We start from the raw sequence: 27,697 nt of genomic DNA on the forward strand, positions 1-27,697 counted from the left end.
GTGTTTCTCCTGTTATCCTACTTCTCTGCTCACCCCCCCCCCCCCCCCCGCCGAGTTGTCTAACTCAGGCCTGCTGCGTGTACCCCACCATCAGTGGCCGAGCCTTCAACTTTACCCCAAAAAATCTGGAACTCCCTCTGTTTCACCTCTGTCTTTAATTCCAGTGTTAAAACCTTCGACTGCGCCTATGGTCACCTCCCACTTCTTTCTCCCCAGCCCCTGGCTTGCCTGACATCCAATCCCTTCATTGTGATCCGCTCTGAATCATTATCTTACATGAAAAACTCTGTTGTTGTTTCGACAACATGATAAAGCGAATTGATCGTTCACTTCATGACTGTTTGTGGGACACTGCTGTGCAAAAATTGGTTGCAGCGTTTGCTCAGAAAAGACACAGTCACTCCACTTTACTGTAAATCCTGTGGAGCGCTTTGAGACATCCTCATATCATGAAAGGCGCTACACCAAATTTAAGGAATATTATTATAATAAATGTGAGTATTATTATCATCTATCTTTAGGCAGATGGGTTCTGAGTGGAGACTGCAGGACCATGGAATGTAGTGGACGTGAAGGGCTACAATAGTTATAAATAAATAATAACATTTGATATATATACTTACAGCCCATACAGGCCATAAAGCCCCTTTAACAATGCGAAGGGAATAGCTGCCAAGTGTAGCTCTTATTTGGAGGCAAAATGGCAGCTTATTTGTCCATAACAGTGTTCCACGTCTCAAAGTACTTCACATGATCTTCTGTGAAGTGTAGTGACTGTGTATTTTGTAGGTGAACGCGGCAGTCAATGGGCACAAAGCAATGTCCAAAAACAGCCATGAAGTGAACAATCAGATTTTTATTTGGAATGTTGATCGGTCAGGACACCGGGGAGAAACTCCCTTCTTTTTTCAAAGTTTGTCGTGGGATCTTTAACATTCACCTCAACAGGCAGAATGTCAGAGTTGGCAGCTAATGGCCAGTAATTTGGAATGCACAAAACAATGTATAAAGGTGTATAAATATATTGAAATCCAAACTGCATCAATTGAAAAAGAGGAGATGTGCACTGATGGTAACTGATCTTATTTGCCTCCAAATAAGAGCTTCTCTTCCCTGCTCTCCTCGCTCAATCTCTCCCTTCACATCAACTCCCCCAGTCACGGCCACCCACTCGACTTGGTGATCACCCGGGGCCTCAGTGTCTCGGATGTCACCATCACCGATAAGGCCATTTCCGACCACCACTTCATCTCCTTCACCACCTCCACCCCCCTCCCCACCTCCACCAGACCTACCACCATCTTCTACCGCCCTTGGAAGAAGTTACCCCCTCAATCCCTAACCGCTGCCTTGGAGTCCGCTGAACTCCTCTCCCTCTGGCCTTCAACCCTCACCGACCCCTCTTCTGCTCTCACCCTCCTCCACAACAATCTCTCCTCCACACTTGACACTCTTGCCCCTATCACCTCCCGTACTGTCTCCTACTCTCGCTCCTCCCCCTGGTTCACCACCCACCTCCGCTCACTGAAAAGCCAGGTGCGGGCCGCTGAACGCACCTGGGTCAAATCTGGCCTAACGGTCCACCGACAAATCTGGCTGGACCTCCTCAAAATCTACCGCTCCACTCTAGCCTCGGCCAAATCGTCCTTCTACTCCAGGATAATCCTGGAGGCGAAGGACAACCCCAGGCTACTGTTCTCTACCACATCCCAACTCCTCCGTCCCCCCCGCCACCCCGCGCAGGTCATCTCCTCCAACCTTCACTGCGAGGAGATGCTGGATTTCCTTGAATCCAAGATCAAGGGAATCCGCTCCGCGGTCACTTCCCCTCCAACATCCACCCACCACCCACCCCTTCCCTCCCACACTCCGACTCCTACCCATCCTCCCCTACACACCTTCGTACCCGTTTCCCCATCCTCTGTCACCAAACTCATCCTCTCCCTGAAACCTACCACCTGCTCCCTTGACCCCATCCCCACTCCACTCCTTATCTCCCAGCTCCACCTCCTTGCCCCACATATCACAGACATCGTCAACCTGTCCCTCTCCTCTGGCTCTATTCCCATTCCCTTAAAAACTGCCACCATCACTCCCACCTTAAAAAAACCCTCCCTTGATGCGTCGCAGCTATCAAGCTACCGGCCCATCTCCAACCTCCCCTTCCTATCCAAGGTCCTGGAACGAGTTGTCGCCTCCCAGCTGCGCTCTTTCCTCTCCAACCATTCACTATTCGAACCCCTTCAATCGGGTTTCCGTGCTGCCCATAGCACAGAAACTGCCCTGGTCAAGGTCACCAATGACATCCTGACCATCTGTGACCAGGGCTCCCTCTGCCTCCTCGTCCTCCTCGACCTATCGGCAGCATTCGATACGGTCGACCATGCTATCCTCCTCCACCGCTTGTCCTCCCACCTAAACCTTCAAGGCCCTGTCCTTGAGTGGTTTAGGTCGTACCTCTCCCACCGTCTTCACTTTGTCTCCACAAATGGTTTTTCCTCCGGCCCCCGCACTGTCTCGTGCGGTGTCCCTCAGGGCTCTGTCCTCGGTCCCCTCCTCTTCACCCTCTATATGCTCCCCCTGTGGTGACATCATCCGCAGACATGGGGTTAACTTCCACATGTATGCGGATGACACCCAACTCTACCTTTCCTCCTCTACCCTCAACTCCACGACCACCGATGTCCTGACAGCTGCCTGTCCGACATCGAGTCCTGGACGAGAGATAACTTTCTCCAGCTCAACGTGCGCAAAACTGAGGCCCTCCTGATTGGCTCACGTCAGCGCCTCCGCACCTCAGGCGCTGACAGCATCAGCATCCAACGCTGCACTCTCCACCTCTCAAAGCCAATCAGGAACCTCGGGGTTCTGTTCGACCCTGAGCTGTCCTTTCTCCCTCATATCTGTGCCACAACTGGCACCGCCTTCCACCACCTCCAGAACATCGCCAGACTACGGCACTACCTCACCCCTCACGCGGCTGAAACTCTGGTCCACGCCTTGTCACCTCAAGGCTGGACTATGGGAACTCTCTCCTCGCCGGCCTTCCCGCCACCTCCCTCCACAAGCTGCAGGTCATTCAGAACTCTGCAGCTCGTGTACTGTCCCGCACCAGGCTTCGCGACCACATCACTCCCATCCTCGCTCGCCTCCACTGGCTCCCCATCCCCCAGAGGATCGAATTCAAGATCCTCACCCTCACCTACAAGGCCATTCACGGCCTTGCTCCCTCCTACCTCTCCGACCTACTATCCCCCTACCTACCCGCCCGTACCCTCCGTTCCTCCGGCTCCGGTCTGCTCCACATCCCCCGCCCCAACCGCCCTACCATCGGTGGCCAGGCCTTCAGCCTCTCAGCCCCGAGGCTCTGGAACTCTATCCCCCAGTGCCTTCGCCGCCTCCTCCCTTTCCTCCTTCAAGCCCGGTCTCAAGACCTTTCTCTTTGACCGTGCCTTCAGCTCCCCTCTCGATTCTCTACCCCCTCCTCGCTCCCTCCCTTTCCTCCCCTCACCCTGACCATTTCCCCCTTACTCGGGTCCTGACCCAACTGTACAGCGCCTTGGGACGTCCTCCCGACGTGAAAGGCGCTCAATAAATGGAATCTTGTTGTTGTTGTTGTTGTAACAGGCTGCGGGTTTCAGTCAAAACAAAACTCTTTTCCCCCTTCTCCCCACATCGCTCTTCATGTTTTGGGGGTCAAGGAGTTTGGAGTCCAAGAGGTCTTAAGATGTTCAGCATCCCCAGAGGGGAGGAAGAGAAATTGATCTTGAAATGGTGTGCGTGTGAGGGCGTTTAAATTCTCTGGTTTGGTCGGCAGAGAGCTTTGCCTGTCAGAGATAGAGACACACACATTTAGGTAGTTGAGATATTAAGGGATATTTAGAAAGGGCAGGGCATTGGGATTAAAAGATCTGTCAAGATCTTTCTTCCAGTGACCTGGCCAACAATCAGATAAAGGATAGACAAAAAAGATCTGTGAAGATCTTTTAATGTCCTGGTGGAACAGGCTCAATGGGCTGAATGGCCTCCTCCTGATCCTGTTTGCCAATGTTCTCTATGTTCCTAAGAATTGATGTCCACATGGAAAGAAAGATATTTTAATGCAAAGTCTCCAGGATCAAGATGATATTTCCTTCCTCGTCTAAATTCACCGAGATGTTATTAATATTGTCACTCGTCTCACAAATTGTGGGGCTTTGCTGGCGTAGATTAACCGCTGTGGTTACTACATCACAGTAGCCACTAACTACACTTCAAAGTAACCCATTGAGATGTTTTGACCTGAACCCTGATGAGGTGTCAGCATGGATCAGGTAGCCATAATCTCACTTCTGAATCAGAAGGTTGTGTTTTCAAGCTACATGGGGACTTTGAACTCACAGTTTAGGCTGACACTCCAATGCGGTGCTGGGGGGGCTGAGCCACATTGTCGGAGGTGTAATACTTTGGATGAGGCATTAAACCAAGATCCCATCAGTGCCTTTTTAGGTGAACTTCAAAGTTATCATTTAAAGTTGGGAAAGAGTAGGAAGTTTTTCCAAGTGACCTGGCCGACAATCAGATAAAGATTGACAAGAAAAAAATTGGCCATTCACTCCATGGCTGTCTGGAGGACATTGTTGTTTGCTAAATTGGCTGCCCTATTCGCCGAACAAAATACACAAGTCACTACACTTTATAGTAAAAATCCTGTGAAGCGCCTTAGGACGTCTTCCTGGTGTGAAAGGCGCTATACAATCGTAATTTGTTCTCTCTTTCAGCAGTGAGCAACTCTGTGCCTTGTGCTACTGTGGAGAGCGCAGCTCCCTGGGACAGGGCGAGTTGAAGCGCTTTGACCCAACTCCGGGTTTCATGGTACTGAGAAAGAGCCAGCCTCAAGCCAAGAGAGATGGCGCTTACAGCCCAGAGGCCGGGAACGACAAGAGCCCCAAACAGCATTCCATCTCACGAAGGCGGCAGAGAAAGTGAGTATTTTTTCTGGGTGGTCAGCCAGATGTCTGACCATGGGGAAACCCATCACCGTGCTTAAGAGTATCCAAACCAAGCTGAGAATTCCATGCATCACACCTACACATGGAAATTCCAGAGATGTTTATTGGAATGGAATGCACACTCTCTCCCTGGAGGGACGCATCCTGCTTACCCAATTCCAGAAAGTATTCGGCACAGGTTGGCAAGAGCCTGATTATTCAGAATAATATCAATCAATAAAAAAAATGATGAGTTTGAGAAGTGACCAGCGTCATTCAAAGATTCTTTGGATTGAATCTTCGGCACCGACTAAGTGCTGCATTGGCGATTGCACAGGTCAATGGAGCAACCAGATTAGAATGATCATAATATATCTGTTATTTGAGATGCTCTGGTGGTGGTGTGGGGCTGGTCGGGGAATACAGGAAAGACCAGGCAAGAGAATAATAGAGGCCTCTAATAGAGAAGACTGCAAGAGAACGTGATTGAAGTTCACAAATGTTAATTGGAACCCAATAACAGTTTGGAAGGCCTACTGTAGAAATATGAGAAGGATTTAAAAAATTGAAATTCATTTTGGCTCGATCAAAATCGATTGAAGGGGTATCGGGGTTGTAGCATTGGTGGCGATCTGTGATCTTGGTTCCTCAACTCCAACCCTGAGCTCCAAATACTTCACTTTTAAAGCCCTCCACAGTCATGCTCTTCCCTACTTCTGTGACCTCCTTTTGACACCATACCAACCTGTCCGTTCCCTCCACTTGGCGGGCACTGGTCTGCTCCATGTGCCCCGCTCTGCCCATCCCACCATTCAGCTTTTCTGCCCCCACCCTCTGGAATTCCATTCCCGAATCCCTACGACTCACCTCTTTCAAGCCCCGTTTCAAGACCTTCCTCTTTGACAATGCCTTCGGCCCCACTCCTAACCCCACACCCTACCCTACGACTCTCTTGATTCTAACCCTTAGCTCTGGTGCAAGCTCTTAACTGGCCAGTACCTTGGGACATCCTTTCATCATGAAAGGCGCCATATAAATGTAATTAGTTGTTGTTACTTGGTCTCCCATTGTTCACACATTGTTATCCCTGAAGCTTTCAGCAAACCTGGATGATGTTTATTGTTTACAGAGACTAATCAGACTGGGATAATGTTTACCATATCTGTGTTGCCAAGTTACCCACAATCCCATTTACAATTAAAATAGTGACTTTAGATACAAGACTTTAGCTGTTGCTGCCCGCAAATTGGCTGCTCCGTTCACCTGCAAAATAGTCACTCCACTTTATAGTAAATCCTGTTAAGCGCTTTGAGATAAGTCCCTATATCAAATGACATAATTATTACTACAGTAATAATACTGTAATAATATTGAGGCTGGAACAATAGAATCATTTGAAAGGGAAACAGGATAAGCACCTGAGCAGTTAAAAAAAGGAATTTGGGGAAAGAGCTGAAAAATGGGATTAAAAATAAAATACTTGGTAAAAGTGGAAGCAGTGATACAGTCACACTATTTCAGTCCTGAAGATTTCTATGCTCTTATTTAATGTCCAAAGCTTTGAGTTTACAAAAAAGTGACAGACGAGGATATTAAGGGGTATTGGGGATGATTAGATTCAGGTGGTTGATGTGGAGAAAATATCAGTCCAGACTTGCCTTATATTATAGACTGACAAAGCAGCACTCCCTCAGTCCTGCACTGGAGTGTCAACAACAACAACAAATTGCATTTTTATAGCACCTTTCACGTCAGGAAAACATCCCAAAGCGCTGGTCTATGAGGGTTTGCAACCGAGTTGGTTCCTCAACTCCATTGACCGAAATTGACCGAAATTGACCGAAGGCACAGTCGAAAGAAAGGTCATGAGACGGGCCTTGAAGGAGGTGAGGGAGGGGGTCACCTACACTGAGCTCAAAGTCTTGAAGTGGGGCTTGAGAACGGTGGTGGGGAAGGCCCCTGACCCAGGCTGAACCTAGACAATTCAATGTGACTGCAGTTACACTTTAGTAAACTGGGTAAATGAAAGACAGGCAGCAAACAATCTGTCAGTTGTGATAGATTGAAAGGTGAGTTAGTATATGTCTGATTTTCCTTCTTTTGGTGCAGAATCAACAAGTCCTTTGTGTACCTTTGGAACATCCCTCTAACCAGCGTATGGTATATTTTAGCACGGAAATGCACTGTGTTTGCTGACTATGACATCCTGTGCATGAGTTCTCAGTGATGTTGAAATGTGAATGATGTCATCCTCACCGGGAGCCAAATTGGAGTTTGTCCAAGGGCAAAGCTTTGTTTTCTCTGCTGCGGGAATCTGGTCTGCTGCCAGCTGTCCCTGGTTTATCAATGCTAATAAGGAGCTGGAGTGAAAGGCAGCAAAAAGAAACCTTACGTTTTTTTTCTCGCGCGCCTCAGCGAAGCGTCTCAAAACCTTTCACTGTAATTTTGCTGCCCAGTGTAGTAACTGCTTTTGTTGGCAAAAGCATCAGCTATTTTGCGCACAGCAAAGTTTCACACAAGCAGTCATGAGGCTGAATGACTGATTTGTCTGTAGGATTGTTGGCCAGGATGCTGGTAGAAGTCTCCTTCTCTTTTCTAATACTGTCATGTGATCTTGGAGTCCTGTAGCTTAGTGGTTAGAGCATTTGCCTCACAAGTGGGAGGACCTGAACTTGATTCCCAGCAGAGCGAAACGTTAGGCAAGTTTCCTTACTCCACAAGCCTCTGTTTACCTAGCAGTAAGAAGGAACCCTAATTGAACTCTTATCTTATTGAAACATATAACATTCTTAAAGGGCTGATAAAGTAGACACTGAGGGACTGTTTCCCCTGGTAGGAGAATCTATAACCGGGGTCACAGTCTTAAAATTAAGGGTCAGCCTTTTAGAACAGGGTGGAGGAAACATTTCTTCACTCAGAGGATAGTGAATTTATGGCATTCACTGCCCCAAAAAGCTGTAGATGTTCAATCCTTGAACATCTTCAAGGCTGAGACTGATAGATTTTTAAAAAACAGAGGGATTAGGGGATATGGGGATAGGGCAGGTAATCAGAGTTAGGTGAGAAGATCAGCCATGATCTTATCGAATGGCGGGGCAGGCTCGAGGGGCCGAATGGCCTACTCCTGCTCCTAATTCTTATGTTCTTAACCCAATTGTTAGTTGATTGGCGGATCGCTTTTCCGGGGGTAATAGTCCCTTCAATATATAAAAAATAATAATTTGGTCACTCAATCCACGACTGTTTGTGGGACACTACTGTGCACAATTGGCTGCCGCGTTTTGCTCACAAAATATACAGTCAATTCACTTCACAGTTTATTCTGAAGTGCTTTAAGACATCTCGAAGATGTCATAAGGTGCTAGATCAAATGCAAGGATTATTATAATCTTCAACATCCTTCTGTACAGGGACAGACAAGGACTTTGTGTCCGCCTAGGACAACACTGTGCGCTGACAAGGCAGCGCTCCCCCACTCTCAGCACTGTGTTACAGTATCAGCCAAGACTGTGAACCCAAAGACCTGATGTGGGGGTCAGACCAGCAATCTTTTGACCTGGAGGTGGGAGTGCTATCGACTGAGCCAAGAGCGGAAGGGTGGGGGCAGCCAACAAAGAAAGAAGGGTTAATGACAGAATCTAATGGTTTTACATGTGGTTTCCAAACTTAGATCTAGTTTGTGACGTTCCCTGAGGGGTTAAATGTGAGCTTTAAGCGCTCTGAGACTCTATGCTGTGTGAAGGGCCTTATATAAATGCAAAATATTGTTTTTTGCGAGGCATTAGAACTGGTGACCTAAAGAGAGTATGTGTGACTCACGCTAACCAGGCCCTTTGTGATATTCTCCACATAATCCACCTCATCTAATCCCACTTTCTCACGCTACCTCTATTTCATACAGTCCAAATTGTCTGAGGTACCATCCTTCGGGATGAAATGTTAGACTGAGGTCCTGTCTGCCTCATGTTGGATGTTAATGATCTCATGGCCCTAGTTGAAAAAGAGAAAGGAATTTTTCCTTGTGTCCCAGTAAATAATCCCCCAAATAAAATAAAATTGGTCATTCCCTCCATGGCTGTTTGTGGGACATTGCTGCATGCAAATTGGCTGACCCATTCACTTACAATTACACAGTCACTAAAGTGCTGTGAGAAGTCCGCCTGCTGTATCAAATGTGAGAATTATTATTTATTATTATTAACTCTTTTGAACGAATTTATAGATCTCGTCTCAAGTTGTGGCAGACAGTTGCAGATTTCCAGAAGGTTGCTGACTCCCACATCAGTCCAAAATGCTATTTCTAAATTCATTGCAAAATTGATAGAGGGGCTTAAATGGGAGATAAAAAATAATCCTTACATTTGATATAGCACCACTGCACGTTAGGATGACGTCTCAAAGCCCTTCACAATTAAATAATTAATAAATAATCCTCTTATGATAAATGGTGAGAGCAAGGTTGATGGACTGACCGGCTTCCTGCTGTTGCCAATACAGTCAAGTCCTGTTATGAAATGCAAGTGTGGGGTTTATAAAATAATAACCAGTGCTATAACGCGATGCGATCGCTGGTCAATGCTTCCTTATTTATTGCAAATGTTCACAGAAAGACAACTGACTCCATCAGTGCTTCAATATGGCAGCTTGGATGTGCACAGCTTTGGGTCATCAGGTTGCCAATGACATCACTTCCGGCGAGAAGTGATGCCGGTAGCGAGCTGATGACTCAGAAGTCGGTCATCATTTAGTGCGCAGGAAACCAAAATAGCTGACTTTGGACTGGGGGGGGGAGGAATTAGGTCACATTCAACATTACTTTTTGCTGCACAGTATACAGGAAGTGACAGAGGCCATTTTAGCTACCATTTTGGCACTGAAGATCTCTCTAGAGTTGAGATGAATGAGAGACCTGATCGAGGTGTGTAAGATTATGGAAAGAATTCAACGTTGATGTGGCGCTGTTGAGTCCAAAACTGGAGGGTATAAATATAAGATAGCCAGCAATAGATTGAATAAGGGGATTAGGAGGATCTTCTTCACACAGAGGGTGGTGAGAATGTGGAACTCACTAGCAGAAGTTAATAATATAATAATCCTTATGTTTGACATAACATAGGAACAGGAGGAGGCCGTTCAGCCCTTCGAGTCTGTTCCGCCATTTAATTAGATCGTAGTGCTTTATCACATCATCGTGAAGCGTAGTAACTGTGTGTTTGTAGGTGAACGTGGCAACCAATTTACATTTGGCAATGTCCCACAAACAGCTATGAAAGAATGATCAATATTAACCAGGCCAGGACACCGAGAGAAACTGTTCTCTTTTCGAATAGTACCGTGGGATCTTTAGCATCCACCTAGCATCCAGACCCAGTCAGGACCTCAGTTCAACGTCTGTGAAGAATGGATCTGCTTGACATTGAAGTACTTCCCCAGTGTTGACCTAGACTTTGAGCTAAAAGTCCCCACGTGTGGCTTGAATCCACAACCTTCTGCCTCGGAGGGGAGCGTGCTTCCCATTGAGCCAGGCTCTGATTGAAGCAAAACTAATCAATACATTTAAGAGGAAATTTGATGCATAAATGAGGGACAAGGAAATTGAAGGGTACAGGAGAAGGGAAAAGGAAGACTGAGGGCTTGAGTGGAGTATAAACGCCAGCAGGCACTAGTTGGGCCAAATGGCATATTTCCGTACCATAGCACTCAATGTAACTCTATGTAACTATGTCAATAGGGCCAACAAGTCCATTTATTTTGGGGTATGTAGAATATTGGGGTTTCACTGCGCGTGACTGTCAATGAAATCGCAGTGGAGTCCTGTACCGAATTGGTTAGAGCACTCGCCTTGTTAGCGAGAGGACCCGGGTTCAACTCCCTGGCAGAGGAAAACCTTAGGCAAGTTTCCTTATTCCACACACTTCTGTTTACCTAGCAGTAAGTAGGAATCTGATTGTTAGTCGATTGGCGGATCATTATCCAGGGGGAATAATCCCTTCTAAATAAATAATTAAATAAATGATAATTTGATTATCTGTTTCTGGACATTGCTGTGCACAATTGGCTGCCACGTTTCACCCACACAATATGCAAGTCTGAGGGAGAGCCCGAGGAGATTGAGGAGTTCAGACCCACAGGAGAGAAGACGTTGACAGGAGCCAAAGAGTAATGTTTCCGTCTTGCCAACCTTTAGCTGCAGGAAATATGCGCTCATCCAGGGTTTGATGTCCGTCAAACAAGCTGACAGGACATCAGTGGACTGGGAGTCGCAGCTGGAGGGGGAGAAGTAGATTTGGATATCATCCGCATACATGTTGAAGTATGACATGTTGAAGGATGCGATGACAACGCCGAGAGGGAGCATGTAGATGAGGAAAAGAAGGGGGCAAAGAGCCTTGGGGTATACTGCAGGTGACTAGGCGGGGGCGAAAACAAAAAAAAATTCCTGAAAAAAAGTGCTGGCAGTTGATTAAGTAAATCATGCGAGTGCGGCCCCACTAAGGTGGATGAGGAAGGAGAGGTGGTGAAGAATTGCGTGGTCGACTGTCGACTGCAGTGGCAAGGTACAGGAAGATGAGGAGGCAGAGGGAGCCCTGACCACAGAGAAAGGATGTAATTTGTTACTTTGACTAGCGCTGTCTGTGTTGTGGACAGGGCGGAAACCAGACTGGAGGGGTTCGGGTAGGGAATGGAGGGCGAGGTGTGAACAAAGTTGATTTGCAACAATGCGTTCCAGGGCTTTGGCCAGGAAGGCCAGGTTTAAAATGGTAGTCGATTCACTTTACAGTATATACTGTGCAGTGCTTTGAGACGGCACAACGATGTGATAGCCATTGTATCAAATACAAGGATTAATATTTTATTATCATTGAACCAAGCGATGTGTTGGAGTGGTCCTAATCTTTTAACCCTCTGCACCAGGTCGCCATGCCACACTGCAGCCTCGCCGTCCATACCCGGGGACTTGGAAGAACAGACCAGCAGATACTGGGACGAACTCAGTCAAGTGGGATTTCCCGATGACATCAGTGTCCAGGCCTTATTCGAACCTTCAGGTGTGGCGAGTGTTTGGTGTCTTTGTTAAGATGCCCTGAATGTAGCTTAAAAAAAGAACACAACAACAAATTGCATTTATATTGCGCCTTTCACATCGTGAGGATGTTCCAAGGCGTTGGATAGTGAAGGGTTTACACTCGATCAGGGGATTGGTGTCGAGAAAGGTGGGGGGTGGGGGGCGGCTGGGGGGGTTGTTGGTGGAGGTGAAAGGAGATCGAAGGCATGGTCAAACAGGAAGGCTTTGAGACAAGCCTTAAAACAACCAAAGGAGAAAGCAAGGCAGAGGGGCTCCAGGCTGGAGTTACAGAGGGTGGGGGGCACCTAAGCCAAAGGCCCGACCGCCAATGGTGGGTCGGGCAAGTCATGAGAAATTTCAGGCAATCCATGGCAAGCCCTTTAACAAACTGAAATATTACCAGTTCAGATTAATAAAAAAAATGACCTTCTTGTGCTGACAATTGACTTTGGTTCCGCAGGTCACTGTTGGGCTCATCACTGCTGTGCGGCCTGGTCAACGGGGGTTTTCCAGACAAAGGAGCAGTCACTGGTGAACGTGGATAAAGCTGTGGTCTCAGGGATTACAGAGGTGAGTTCAAACCAAAGGGTCGCAGTGCTGGTGATGATGAGCGATTCTGTACAACAATAATAATGATCCTTGCATTCAATATAACACCTTATCCCGTCAATGTCTCATTAGAGTCTTCTGCAAAGTGTGAAGACTGTTATCTGTAGGTATGAGTGCCGCAGCAGCCAAATTAACCACAATAATACCCCACAAACAACCATGAAGTTATTTTTCTCTCTCTCTCTCTCGCGTGGGGCGGGGTGGGAGAGGTGGGGTGAGGGGCAGATTGTTGTCCAGGACACTGGGAAAAACTCCCTTTTCTTTTGCCAGTAGTGTCGCTATCTTCCAGTCATAGTCAGGCCACACCTAGACTACTGTGTGCATTTCTGGTCATTGCGACATAAGAGGGACATGCAGAGGAGAGCAATGACGATGATCCCCAGTGTTAGAAGAATGAGCTATGAGCTGGTCCAATAGAAAAGTGTGGCTGCACTTTCTCCACAGAATCCACCACAAACAACTCATCCGCTACAAACCCACTGTAAATGTAGCTTCTGGCCCGCGGGCCTCCTGGCTGTTTACCTGACGTCACTGTGGCCGGGGCAGCTCAGGACAGGCAAGCGGCAAATTGGCTTCACTCGGAGACCCTACTGTTGTGATTGACTGTGTATCTCTTTGTGTGTTTGTGTGTGAATGATTGTCTGTGTGTATGTCTCTATATGCATTTGTGAGTGTCTGTGTGTGTCTCTCTCTCTCTGTGAGTGTCTGTGTTTCCCTCTTGTATGTGTGTTTGTGGGTGTGCCTGTGTGTTTGTGAGTGTGTATCTCTCTCTCTATCTCTGGGTTTGTATGCAGTGCTGGGCCCTGAGAACTCCTGTAGCCTCGTTGGTGTCCCTACCTCCCCCCACAAAAAAAAGGCCACCCAGTTTTTGTTAAACAAGCAATTCATTTTTTTTGCAACAATGTGTTATTTCCTCATGTTTAGTTTTTATCAATAAAGTAAAAAAATGTAGGTTGACAGTAAAATGTACCTCAATAGCACCAATCAACTCCCTGCCATTTTCTGCAAAATTTGTCAAAAATGTCACCGCAATTTCCTGCAAAATGTTCAACTCTCCCTGCAACTTTGGACGAATATTTCTGCACTTTTCTATTGGCCCAGGCTATGAACAACAATTAGACAAGCCAGGGCTCTTCAGTCTTAAGAGATGAAGTCTCAGGTGGGACCTTATAGAGGTCTATAACATTTTCAATGGGATTGAAAAAGTAAACCCGAAAACACCAAGATAGTATAACAAGAAACGTAGGTTTAGAGTTCCAAAGGCCAATTTCAGGACAGACACCAGAATGTTTTTCTTTTCACTGAGGGTAATTAATGTTTGCAACAGGAAGGGTAGTTGAGGCCTGGACACTGACACTCATTTAACAAGTAGCTTGATGCTGTGACAATGAAGACGGTAGGGAGGGTATTCTGGAAGGATGAGATAAGATAGACCAAAGGGTTTTGTTGATCTGAATCAATCTTGCATCAAGGCCCCAGGCTATGTGGAACTACATTGTGGGAGAGTAAAATAAAAGTCAACGATAGAGAGAAAGGGGAGAGATATAACCATTTTTTTATGAATGGAGAATATCTCATAGGATTGTATGAAGACAGAGTAGGATCCCAAGTGTGGAGGGGTAGTTGAGTTGGTGAGAAAGCAAGTTTTCTTTAAAACCTGTACACTTTCACCAACAAAAAGTATAGTCACTGCACTTTACAGTGAATCCTGCAAAGAACTTTGAAACATCCTCCTGATGTGAAAGGCGTTGTGTCAAATGCAAAGATTATCTACTCACTCACTCACTCACTCTTGCTGACTACCAGACAGAAAACACAGTTACATATCACGACTAGTGACTTTTAAAAAAAATTAAAAAATTATATTTCCAACAAGCATTTTTCTTAAAGTGATAAACAGGAGTTGAATCTCTCAGTTGCTGTTTACTGCTACAAATGAGTTTCTACGAAAGGTTTTTATAAATGGTGTGTCAGTCTGGCTCAGTTTGGTAGCACATTCGCCTCTCAAGTCAAAAGGTTGTGGTTTCAAGCCTTCTGTAGGGACATTAAGCTCATAGTCTAGGCCAGGATGCTGCAACCTTTTTGGCTGCTGAGGGCTGGATGCTCTATTTGATAGACATCCGCGGGCCGGGACACAATACTTTTGTGACAATATTTTTCCGGGTTATGGAGGGAATGGTCCTGGATGAGATCAGTTGGACACTCCCTGGTCAAGGCTGACGGTCCAAGTACTGAAGTGGGGCGGGGGGGAAGTGTCATTGTCAGATGTGCCATTCTTCTGATGAGACATTAAACTAAGGTCCCGTCTTCCTGAGGGTGGACATTAGAGGTGTCATGGAGCTAATGGATAGGAGAAGGCTGTTTCTCTCTCCTGGTGTCCTGGTCAAGAACCCTCCGGATAAAATTGGTCATTCAAATCATGGCTGGTTGTGGGTCAACAACAACTTGCACGTATATAGCGCTCTCCACGCAGGGTAGCATCTTAGAGCGCTTAACAGTGGCGGAGCTTGACTCCGAGCCAGAAGCGGGATGGGGAGGTGACCATAAGCACGGTCGAAAAGGAAGATTTTCAGATGGGTCTTGAAAAAGCGGAGAGAGGGGGCAAGACGAAGGATTGAGGGAGAATGTTCCAGAGTTTCAGGGCATAGTAGCTGAAAGTGCGACCTCCAACGGTGGAGTGGAGGGTGCGAGGGACAGCAGGAGGCTGGTACCAATTGAGCGGAAGTGCCAAGTGGTGGGTTGGGAAGTGAGAAGGTCAGAGAGGTAGGGAGGTGCCAAAGAGTGAAGGGATTTGAACACGAGTGTGAGGATCTTGAAGTCGATCCATTTGGTGATGGGGAGCCAGTGGAGCCTGGGCCAGAACTGGTGAGATGTGGAAACGGAGTTTGGTCTGGGTCAGTATGTGGGTGACAGAGTTCTGACTGAACTGGATCTTTTGAATAGTGGAGCTGGGGAGACCAGCGAGGAGAGCATTTGAGTAATCCAAGCGGGAGGTGACAAACGCATGCACGAGAGTTTCAGTTGCATTTGGGGTAAGGTATGGTTGGAGGTGGGCAATGTGGCGAAGGTGGAAGAAGGCGATCCCGGTCAGGGACCGGACGTGAGGAAGGAAGGCCAGTGCGCCTGGATTGCGCACTGGTTTGGTGAGTCTGAGGGAGAGCCCAGGGAGATTGAGGAGTTCTGATCCGCAGGAGTGAAGATATTGACGAGAGCCAAGGGAAATGGCTTCCGTCTTATCCACGTTCAGCTGCAGGAAGTTTGCACTCATTCAGGCCTTGATGTCTGCCAGACAAGCTGATAGAACATCGGTGGACCTGGAGTTGGTATTGGAGGAAGCAAAGTAGATTTGTGTGCGATCGGCAAACGTGGAAGTTTACCCCGTGTCTGCGGATGGCATCGCCCAGAGGGAGCATATAGATGAGGAAAAGAGAGCCAAGGATGGAGCCTTGGGATACCCCGCAGGTGACCGGGAGGGGGCGGGAGGAGAAACCATTTTCTAAGATGAAATGGAGGTAGTTGGTTAAGTAGCACTCGAACCATGTGAGTGCGGTCCCACTAAGGTAGATGAGGGAGGAAAGGTGGTGGAGGAGGCATGGTCGACTGTATTGAACGCGGCAGAGAGATCCAGGAGGAAAGAAGGCAGAGGGAGCCCTGGTCACAGATAGTGAGGACATCATTTGTTTGACAAGCGCTGTCTCATGCTGTGGGCAGAGCGAATACTAGTCTGCAGGGGCTCGAGGAGGGAGTGGATGGAGAGGTGTGACCGAAGTTGACCTGCAACAATGCGTTCCAGGACTTTGTCAAGAAAGGGCAGGTTGGAGATGGGACGATAGTGTGAGAGATCGAGGATGGGTTTTTTGAGGAGGGGTGTGATGACAGCGGTTTTCAGGGGGAGTGGAACAGATCCTGAGGAGAGAGACTGGTTGACCGTGTCGGCCAGCAGGGAGAAGAGGAGGGGGAGTTGAGTGACCAGCAGCTGGGAGGGGATCGAGGCAGCAGGTGGGGAACTTCATCTGGGTGATTGTGGTTGAGAGGGAAGAGGGTTAAATGGGGGCAACGGAATGTAAGGAGGGGCAAGTGGCAGGAGCCGTGGCGGAGGGAGAAGGCCCTGTGGATGGTCTGGGTGGTGTAGAAGGGGACGTGGTGTGGGGAGAGGATGAAGCAGCCAAGTGGATGTTTTCAATCTTTAAGGCGAAGAAGTCTAGGACCTCTTCGCAGTTGCCATTTAATGTGAGAATAGAGGGAGCTTGAGCGGGGTGCACAAGTCTTTTCGATTACAGTGGAGTAACAGGAGAGCATTGTTGAAGATGCTATCTTTGGGATGTGATGTTAAAACCAAAGTTCCTTTTGATTAGTGGATGACTCATCCCTCAGAGTCAAGGAGAACATAGCATTAAAATCAGAGCTAAGACGTAAGAACTGAGATCAGGAAATATTTCGTCACACAGAAGGTTGTGAAGTTGTGCAATGCTCTGCCCCAGTAAGCTGTAGAAGTGGAATCAATAGGGAGATGGACGGATAATTCAGTAGTAGAGATATTATTATTATTAACATTTTCAGCCACTACATCCCGAAACTCTGTGACACTCTTCCTCTATCCCTCCGCCTTGCTCCTTTCCCCATCTTCGGGTAGCATCTGAAAACTTTCCTCTTCAACCATGCCTACGGTCACCTCCCCCTCTCCCCTGGACCAATGTCATTCTCCGCCACTGTTAAGTGGCGTGAGGGGAGCTATATAAATGCAAGTTGTTGTTATTAAGCGATATTTCAAAAGGACAAAGCAATGGGGTTAAACCATATGCCAAGGTCTAATAATGTAGTGAAACAGGCTCGATGAGCTGAATGGCCTCCTCCTGTTTTTGTTTTTCCATTTTTCTCTGTTCCCGTCCTCCGTTTATGAATATTCTAGTGGCCCTATTTGAAAAGAGAAGGGAGTCTGTCCTGGTATCCTGTTCAACATTTGCCCTCCTCACCCCGTGATGAATAGACCACTTACTCACTGTATGATCGACCGTTTGTTAGAACCTTGCTGTGCGGGGGGAAAACAACTGCTGCGTTATGTCCACAAAATCAGTCACTACCCTTGACAGTAGTAACCTGAAGAGCTTTGAGACATTTCTAAGCAATGAGGCGCTATAGTATTTTTAAAAAGCAAGATCTTTCTTTAGCCAACGTTTATTATTATTTTAAATAATAATTTAAGTCAATAATAATTGGAGTTCTGTAGCTCAGTGGTTACAGCACTCGCTTTGCAAATGAGAGACCTGGGTTTGATTCCCGGCAGGGTGAAATCTTGGGCAAGTTTCCTTATTCCAGACGCCTGATAATGATCCCTCAAGAACAAAAACAATAATAAATTGGTCAATTCAATCCATGACTGTTTGTGGGACACTGTTGTGCGCAATTGGCTGCCGCGTTTCGCCCACAAATATACAGTCAATTCACTTTACAGTCTATTCTGTGAAGCGCTTTGAAACGTCTAGAAGTCATGAAAACTGCTATATCAAATGCAAGGATTATTATTATTATTAAATAAAAGTTTATTTTGTGGACGTGTGTTAATTTGCAAAGCGGATGAAATGAGGTGAACCGTTCAGCAGTGCTCGGCTAGGGGACTTTTGTTATCGTTGTTTGGCTGGTCCAGTTGTATCAGTGAATTCTGAGAATAAGTGATTTTTGCCACAGAAAGCTTCAGGCAAAAAACAAGTGGGTTTTTAACTTTGAGATATTCTCTCTCTCTTTCTCTCTCCCCTCTTCTCTGTGTTAAGTCAGTGATGCAAGATTTCTCTCCTCTTTCTTCTCTCTCTCTCCTCTCTTCTCCTGTGTCAAGCCAGTGATGCAAGATCTCTCTCTTTCTCCCCGCCCCCCCCTTCTCCTGTGTCAAGAGCAGAGAAGGAGGAGGAGGAAGAAAGAAAGAGAAATCACTGGCTTGACACAGAAGAAGAGGGGAGAGAGAACGATTTCTCTCTCTCTATCTCTCTCACTCTCTCTTTCCCCCTCCTTCCCTCTTCTCCTCCGTGTCAAGCCGGTGATGCTTACATCTTCAGTCCTGACACAGCCTGGCTGCTGTGGATCTAGGAACCGAGGTACAATTGTGCATCTATTGGATTGGACTCAGCCTTGAGCGTCTGGTGTGCATTTGTTTCCTCTGTCAGTGTTTTTTTTTTGAAGGCTTTGATGGATGATGCCTGCAGAAAAGGTCAGTCCTGGCATCCTCATTCGCTCATCCCAGCAGCTGAAAGGTCAGTAGTGTAGGGGAGGCTGGAGCTACTCGTTCCTCAGATACAGGTTTGCAGATGATACTAAGCTAGGAAAAGTAGTAAACAGTGAGGAGGGTAGTAGCAGACTTCAAATGGACATAGACAGACTGGTAAAATGGGTAGACAGAGGGAATTGGAAGTGACTACAGACGCAATCAAAGATGAAGTTTAATGTGGAGAAATGCTAAGTAATGCATTTTGGGCGGAAGAATGAGGAGAGCCAATATCAGTTGATGGTAGAATCTTAAAGGGGGTGAAGGAACAGAGAGACCTGGGGGTTCATATAAGCATCTTCGAAGGTGGCAGGATAGGTAGATAAAGCTGTTAAAAAGGCATACAGGATACTAGACTTTATAAATAGGGGCAGAGAATACAAAAGCCAGGAAGTTATGATGAACCTTTATAAAACACTGGTTAGGCCTCAGCTAGAGACTGTGTTCAGTTCTGGATTGGCTGAAAGGGTGGTGGAAACTGATTCGATAACAACTTTTAAGAGAGAAGTAGATAATTATTTGGGGAGGACAAGAGAGCAGGGGAGTGGGATTGATTTGGATAGCTGTTTTCAAAGAACCGGCACAGACACGATGGGCTGAATGGCCTCCTTCTGTGCTGTATAGCTCTATGGTTCTATGATTCTCACTCAGCTCCCATTGGGTTTTCAATGGATCTGGTGCCTTGGGCCCAGCTCTGCTAACGGAAGTGCAAAATGTCAGCATTTACACCAAGTGAGGGTGTGATCCATTAGCCAGAACCACAGTGAATGTGGCTGGGATTTAATTACTACAATATAGACATGGGAGGGGGTAGGGAAAAGGAAGAGAACGTCAGTATTGCAGTGGGCAGCCCATGGGGTGGGGGAGAGAACACATCATTGTGGTGGAGGGGGTGGGGGCGGGAGAAGAGGAACATCAGCATGGGGGTGGATGAAATATGCCAGGTTGGAGGTGGGAAGAGGGAGAAAACATTAGCGTGGATGAACGGGGTGGGGGGAACCAGGCTTTTGGAGAGCTCTGGGGCAGAGGAACATCATCCTTTGGCGTGGTAGAGAGAGGTCAGCCTTGGTTGATTGAGGGAGGAAGAATAGCATCTGGGAGCACTGCTTAGGGGTGGGGTTTCCGGGTAGGGGAGAAGAGGGAGGTGGAAGTGACTACAGACGCAATCAAAGATGTAGGTCTTAAGTGGGGGTTGAAAGAGCGATAAAGAGGGGGCGAGGCAGAGGGACTGAGGCAGGGAGTTCCAGAGATATGGGGCATAGTGATTGAAGGCACAAGCAACTATGGTGGTGTGGAGGTTTGGGTGACATGCAGAAAGCCTGCATTAGCCTGGCAGAGGGATCGGGGAGAGGAATGGAGTAAAAACAGGTCAGGGAGGGAGGTGCGAGATGCTTGTCCAGCTCAAATGCAGGACAAGATTCTCGATAGTCCCTGAGTTACTGGGAGTCTGGCGAGGTCGGCCCAGCCTCGTACAGAAAGGATAGGGACTACAGAGCTTTAAATGAGTTGAATGATCAACGTAGCTGAAATAGTAGTTATCAAAATAATGGTTTAAGCCTGGGTCAGAAGGTCACATGTTTGTATATTGTATTGTGGGGTTAGGTGTGAGCTTGGATCAGTTGGTAACACTCTATCCTCTGGTTGTAGGTTCGAGTGCCATGACGGGATCTTTGAACTCAGGACTAGGCTGATACTCCAGTACAGTGTTTGATGGGGGTGGGTGGAGAGGGGGTGGTGCCTTGCATTGTCAGAGATTCTATCCTTCTTATGCGACCTTAATGCCTTATGAAGCCTAATTCAGGTGCACGTTCAAAGATTCCAGGAAACCTTGAAAAGTGAAGGGACTTTCTCCTGATTGTCCCATATCACAGTCGCTGCACTTTAGAGTAATTCCCGTGAAGAGCTTTTAGAATTTGCGACATGATAAGCCACTTTATCAGGTGCAAGGAATAAAGACCTGCATCTTTAATTGTGAAGAAAGCGCAATTTCAGTCATCAATCACGTCGCCCCCAGCTCGGGTGTTCACCCAGTTCTGAACGCGCTTTGATGTGAACCCCGCTATAACAATATGTATCGTATTAAGAAAAGGTTTGTTTATCACTCTTATTTACTTTTCTCTAATAATAATCCTTGCATTTTATCATGTCTTTGAGATGTCTCAAAGCGCTTCGCAGAATATGCTGTAAAGTGAATTGACTGTATAATTTGAGGGCGAAACGCAGCAGCCAACTGTGCACAGCAGTGTCCCACAAACAGTCGTGGATTATCACAAACTGACCAGTTATAAAAAAAATTTGAAGGAATTATTACCCCGGGAAAATAATCCGACAATCGACTACAAACTGAGTACCTATTTACTGCTAGGTAAATATAGGCGTGTGGAGTAAGGAAACTTGCCCAACGTTTCACCCTGCCGGGAATCAAATCCAGGTTAGATTTGAGTGTTTGTGAGGCGAGTGCCCTAACCACTGAGCTACAGTACTCTACAACAAAAACTTGCATTTATATAGTGCCCCTCATGCAGAGTTTCCGAGAGCACTTGAAAGTGGCGGAGCATGATACCAAATCGGGGGGAGTGGGGATGTGTCCATAGGCAGGTCGAAGAGGAAGGTCTTTCCTCGGTTTCTTTTTCTCACTCCCTCTACTGGGCACCCTTTGCTTTGCCCATTGTGGTGGGCTGCAACAAGCAAATCTATGGACTGACAAGCACCTCTGATTAGATGTTAACTGTCTGGTGCCAGGGCATCTGTGTTCACCATCGGTGGAGGGCAGGGCAGTCAGAGAAGAGATGATGTGGTTTTCGGAGCTATGAGTAGAGCATTAGAGCGAGCTCTTGTGCATTGCTCGGAGGCTGGGAGGGAGGTGGTAGGAGTTGGAGATTTGTCTGGTGTGTTTCAAACATGCATTTGCAAAGCATCGCAGCAGACCACCTGTTAAGGATTGGTCACGTGGGTGGCAATGCATCCGCCCACGTTTGAATAAACAAAACAAGGAAGAATAGAGATTACAGTGTAGGAGGAAGTATTTTGTTCGACTTGATCCTCTATTGAGCAGTTTCTCTACTGCCTCCAGCTCTTTTCCCCCCACCACTGTCACCCATTTGGCTATCCTCAAATGATCCCTTTTTCTCTCTCTACTTCTCCTTCCCCTATTCCTCCAAAGCCAGAATTGGAAATGTCACAAAATGGATTGGGGAAAAAAATCTGAAATCAGACGGTCGACATTTTTTTTCAGCAACCTAAAATAATCCTTGCATTTGATGTAGCACCTTTCATGTCAGGATGATGTCTCAAAGCCATTCACAGGACGCATTGTAAAGTGTAGCTACTGTGCTTTTTGTTGATGAACACAGAAGCCAATTTGAGCACAACAGCTTCTCACGCATTGGACAACTAAATTTAGACAGGTGATTATTCGTGGGAAAACCCAGAGAAACTCTCCTTTTTAACGGGATCTCTAACGTCCTCCAGAATAAACATACAGGAACTCGTTTTAATGTTTCTTCCAAAGAGCGGCACCTTCGACAATGCAACGAACCCCCCCAACAGGCATTACATTGCAGTTTCAGCCTAGACTGTGAGCTCACAAAGTCCTGATGTGGGGCTTGAGACCACAAACTTCAGAACTCGAGAGATGAGCGTGCTAGCACACACCACATCATTAATAATAATAATACTAATACTTGATTTGAGATGGAGCATTTCACATTGAGTGGACATGTAAAGTACTTCCCAGGATTCATGTGAAGTCTGGTGTTTGTGTATTTTGTTGGTGATTACAAATGCGGGTATTAATAAAGAAAGGACCTTGCATTCGCACAGGCATCACTGTCTTGAGTATCTTCCCTCCACACAGTGGTATTAATACTCTTGAGTGGCAGATAGGCCAATCATCCTGGACTTAAACAAATGAGAAAAGTGAACAAAGTAAGGAGAGGTGACTGAGGCGGTGTGGGAGGGTGGGAAGGAACAAAGTCTTTCTGTTTAAAATCACTTTCTCTTTATTTCTTAGAGTGATATGTCCCCCTGTATTTACCTTATATAAAACGCATGTTGATGCTGGGTTGCTTTTGAGCTCATTTTTATGGCAACTTTAGTGCCAGATAGAAGGCGTTTTGTAGACAGATAGATAGTTGTGAGCATGCCTCTGCCTTGAGCTAATTATTAAGTAACAGATCCAATCAACGTAAGTATTGTGTTTAGGATTGTGCAAACGGCTACTGGCACCTGCTGCCAAGTCTCACTGTCAGAAATTGCACAGAAGGACTCTGAGCCTTGTCTTGAGTGCATGCTGGTACACTTTCTCAAATACTACAAACCAGTGCCTAACCTTAACATCCAGCTCGATCCTCTGCTCTCCTTTTCCCCTCACATCTGATCCCTCACCCAGGCTGCTTTCCTTCACCTCAGCTGCATCGCCCCCTGCCTCACACCCAACGCCGCTGAAGCACTTGTTTGTTCACCCTTTTATCACAACCTGCTTAGGCTTTTCCAACACACTCCTCGCTGGTCTCCCCGGCTCCACCATTTACAAGCCTCAATGCCTCCAAATCTCCACTGCCTGCGTCCTCACCCGCACCAAACTCTGCATATTCCTCACCCCATTCCTCCCTGGATTCCATAGGTTGGCTCCCCATCTCTCAACAGTTTGATTTCAACAACAACAACAACAAAATTACATTTATAGACCGCTTTTCATGTCGGGAGGTCTGTCCTCACCCTGATCTACAAATCTGTCCGCTCCCTTACCTTTCCCATTTCCTCCTAACCTCCTCTCCCTCCCACCCCCTCCACTCAGCTAACTCGGGCTTACTGCCCCCTCATTCCCCCCTACAGGCCACCATCAGTGGCCAAACCTTTAGTTCCTATGCTTCTAATCTCTGGGACTCTCTCCCTCTGTCTCGCCTTCCTCGCTTTTAGGCTTTAAGCCCTGAATCAAATTCAATCTCTTTGTATATGGCAATGGCGACCTCCCTCTGCAAATATGAGCTCAAACACCCACACATGCAGCTACACTTGTGTACACACATACTCACTCTCTGGTAACATACCAGCTGTTGCAGGAATGGATGATGAGAAGATGCATCAATGGAGAAGGAAAGTCAGGACCTTATTGAACTCTATTAATTCTCAGACACTGTGGAAGGAGTGTAGCAGTGGCTGGAATGACTGCACCTCACTGGGGTGCTAATGGCTGAGCCTTCCTGGCTAATTACCCTCGACTCAGAGGCAGCCTCAGTGATTCACTGAAATGGATTGGAACAATTGTTTTTTTTGGCTACCGGTGGTGTTTCAGGGATGGGTGGCGGTGGGGAGAGAGACATCAGCCAAAGCACAGTATCCACCTGCAGTAGATAAATGGAGCACTGTTCCAGAAAACTGACAACCTGATTTTTTTATTCAAAGAGTCCCGATGTTTAATGCTGACTGTCTCTCTAAGCTCCTGGATTTGATACAGGATAGGGGAGACTTACTCGGCTGGTCATTCTGATGTGTGCAAACATGCCGGGAGCGATCGGCACACCAGCCCTAGCCACTGGTGTCCGACAAGGTTCTTGTCAATCTGGCACTTTGGCTCATACAGTTGAGGACGTGTCTTACCTTAACGTTTTGTTTATTGGGGGTGGCGAAGGGATGTGGTGCTCGTGTGCAGTATAAACACCGAACGGACTAGTTGATACCAATTGATCTGTTTCCATGCTGTATCATTCTATGTAACATTTGAGTTTATGGGTCTTTGTGGCTTATGTAGCACCTTTCACATAAGACAACATTATAAATCACTGTCCGTGGGTGAAGTCAGACGGGTCACAGATCAAGAGGTGTGGTTCACTTCAGTCTGCCTTGTGACTCAGGTGCTGGAGGTAAACGGACTAATGTGGAGTGCTTTCTCCCAGTTTTGCCTGGCTTGTGTGATGTCAATCTGGCTGAGTTGGTAGTATTCTTGCCTCTGAGTCAAGACAATTGTGGGCTCACATTGGAGCTTTGAGCATAGGAACATAGGAATTGCTAACAAAAAAGGTTCGCCTTCTATCATCCTGGTAGTCGCATGTTACAATAATAATGGGAGGGAGGGTTGTAAGGGGGAGGGAGAAAGTGGGCGAAGGTCAAGGAGGTGTTTTGTTTCTCAGGAATGTCTTGGTAGAGGGAAAGCGAGGTTGAGGGATTCAAAGGAGGGAATGTAGCAGTTGAAAATAGTCATATTCCTTTGCAGAAAACAAATGCTGTACAGGTACCAGTTGTTGTAGAAGCCCCAGTTAATGTGGTTATCTCTCCCTCCTCCCTGGCTTTGCCTTTGCTCTTCCTGCCAAGTGCTATCTAAAGATCTGCTTTGTCTACAATTGTTTCACAATCAGTAACCTGAACCTCAGCCCGGCTGTTTGTCAGCTCTGTGCTTTCCTGTGCTGTATCTGAAAGCCCTCGCGCTTGGCACAGTGAGGAAAGCTGGTGCCAGGGTAAGTGCTGAATAACAACGCCAGTGGGGCAAAGGTGAGACCTCACGTGAGTCCAGCAGATCCTATGATGTCTAGTGTAGCCAAGCCTCCACCTCTCTCGCTCCTCGTGGGTCTGAAACAACAAAACAACAAGATTACATTTGTATAGCGCCTTTCGTGTCGGGAGGACATCCCAAGGCGCTGGACAGACAAGAGTTGTGGACCGGAGCTGGGGATTGGGAGGGGAAGGGTGGAGGGCAGGGGAGGAAGCAGGGAGATCGAAAGCACGGTCGAAGAGGAGGGTCTTGAGGTGGATCTTGAAAGTGGCGAGGGAGGGGCGAGACTGCAGGATGGAGTTCCAGAGGGTGGATGCAGAGTGGCGGAAGGCCAGTCCACCGATAATGGGGCGAGCAAGGCGGGGGATGTGAAGCAGGCCACAGCCCACTGAGCGGAGGGAGCGAACAGGATGTTGGGGGTTAGGAGGTCGGAGAGGTGGGGGGAGCAAGACCGTGAAGGGCTTTGAAGGTGAGGACCAGGATCTTGAACTGTATCCTCTGTGTGATGGGAAGTCAGTGGAATTGGGCAAGGATGGGGTTGATAGGGTTGGGAGCCTAGTGCAGGAGAGGACACGGGCTGCAGAGTTCTGGATGATCTGTAGCCTGTGGAGGGAGGAGTTGGGGAGGCCAACAAGCAGTGAGTTTGCATAGTCGAACCTCAATGTAATAAAAGTATGTATGAGGCTAATTGGAGACCGAGTTCTTTTTTTAAAATAATAATAACTTGATCAGTCAATCCATGACTGTTTATGGGACACTGCTGTGCGTAATTGGCTGCCAAGATTTGCCAACAAAATGTACAGTCGATTCATTTTACATTATATTCTGTGAGGTGCTTTGAGATCTTTCAAAGACCTGATAAATGCAAGGATTATTATTATTATTTAAAAAAGGGGAGGGGGCATTAGTAAAACTGTCTTCCAAGTCAGGACACAAGGACTTGTGGCTAAGACCAAGAGAAATTTTGGCCTCTGGTCACTTGTGCAAACGCCACCCCCCCCGCCCCCGGTATTCTTTTTCCCCTCTTATCCTGGTTTGTGTGGTGTTAGCCTGGCTCAGTTTGTAGCATTCTTGCCTCCAAGTCAGAAGATTGTGGGTTCACATCAGAGTTTTGAACATAGGAACATAGGAATTGCTGGATGAAAAAAGACCAAGGTCCATCTAATTTGCCTTCTACCATCTTGGCCGTCGCATGTTACAGTCAGAATGGGGATGTTGACCAGTCATGTCGATCAATCTCTTATCAATTAGTCTACAACAGAATCAGGCAGAAGGTGAGGAAAACCCACCAGTGGTAGAAAGTTTTGGGAACCACTAATCCAAAGTTGCCCATTGCTCCCAAGCATACTACACTTGCCATATGTCATGTCTCAAATTACTCATATACTCTATCCAAAAATATTATTTTCTAAAAGAAATCTACCTAATTTGCATTTGAATGAATCAACAGTATCTGCCTCCACCGTCTCCCTAGGAAGCCTGTTCCATAGATTTATCACTCGCTTCCTGAAATAATGTTTCTGCAGATTAGTTTTGAATTTACACTCCTTCAAGTGTTGGCTCTATTCTCTTGTTGTACTGTTGAATTCATAGTCTAGGCTGACACTCTGTGACTGGCAATAGGAGGCTCTGAGTGTGGCCCATTTCACCTCCTTTTTTCTATCTTTTTTGTACAGCTCAGAAACAGGCCATTCACCCCTTCCAATCCAATTGGTGTTTATACTCTAATTGAGTACCGAATCCAGATCCTACACCTAGTCCCATATCCTGGTCTCTTCCCCATATCCCTCAACTTTATTCTCCATTAACGATGTGTCTACACCTCAGTACTCGCTCATTGACGGGCTGGGTTATGTGCTGCGTTTGTAAAGTAAACCCCAGATTTATCAGCTCATAAACGTTTGTCTGTCCCCGTTGGTTTATAAATTATGGTTTGAAATGTTTCCAAATTCCCAAAACACCCACTTGGCACCTTCCCATGTTTGTTGGGAAGCAAACGGGGAAAACCAGTGGGATCTGTCTCTGGGTTGCAAACGTGCTGAGTTTAGCGCAGTTTCTGGAATTTTCATTCGGTTTATTTTCTCGTTTTCTTTTTTTCTTTCTCTCTCATTCTCTCTCTTTCTCTTTCTTTTGTTTCGCCCACAAAATACACGAGTCAATTCAAGTTATAGTATATTCTGTGAAGTATTTGAAACACCTCAACGAAGTGATAAGGCACTATATCAAATGCATGGATTATTATTATTTCTCTCTTTCTATCTCACTTCCTTCATCCTTCCTTTTCTTCCTGTTTCTCTCCCTTACTATCT

At 46.7% G+C, this 27,697-nt stretch overlaps 1 protein-coding gene across 1 annotated transcript in view; it reads left to right on the forward strand.

Annotated features, from left to right (window-relative positions):
• LOC103189436 (histone-lysine N-methyltransferase 2C-like) overlaps positions 1–27,697 on the forward strand; it is a gene marked incomplete at its 3' end in the record, with an annotated part of 147,116 nt that overhangs the window by 98,267 nt on the left and 21,152 nt on the right. Inside the window, exons 5-7 of the mRNA XM_007909832.2 lie at positions 4,761–4,964; positions 11,886–12,019; positions 12,497–12,606. Of these exons, the coding sequence (XP_007908023.2) occupies positions 4,761–4,964; positions 11,886–12,019; positions 12,497–12,606 (448 nt within the window). The remainder of the gene's footprint in view (positions 1–4,760; positions 4,965–11,885; positions 12,020–12,496; positions 12,607–27,697) is intronic.

This window comes from Callorhinchus milii, unplaced genomic scaffold (assembly GCF_018977255.1).
Source record: "Callorhinchus milii isolate IMCB2004 unplaced genomic scaffold, IMCB_Cmil_1.0 Scaffold2, whole genome shotgun sequence".
NCBI classification, from domain to species: Eukaryota; Metazoa; Chordata; class Chondrichthyes; order Chimaeriformes; family Callorhinchidae; genus Callorhinchus; species Callorhinchus milii.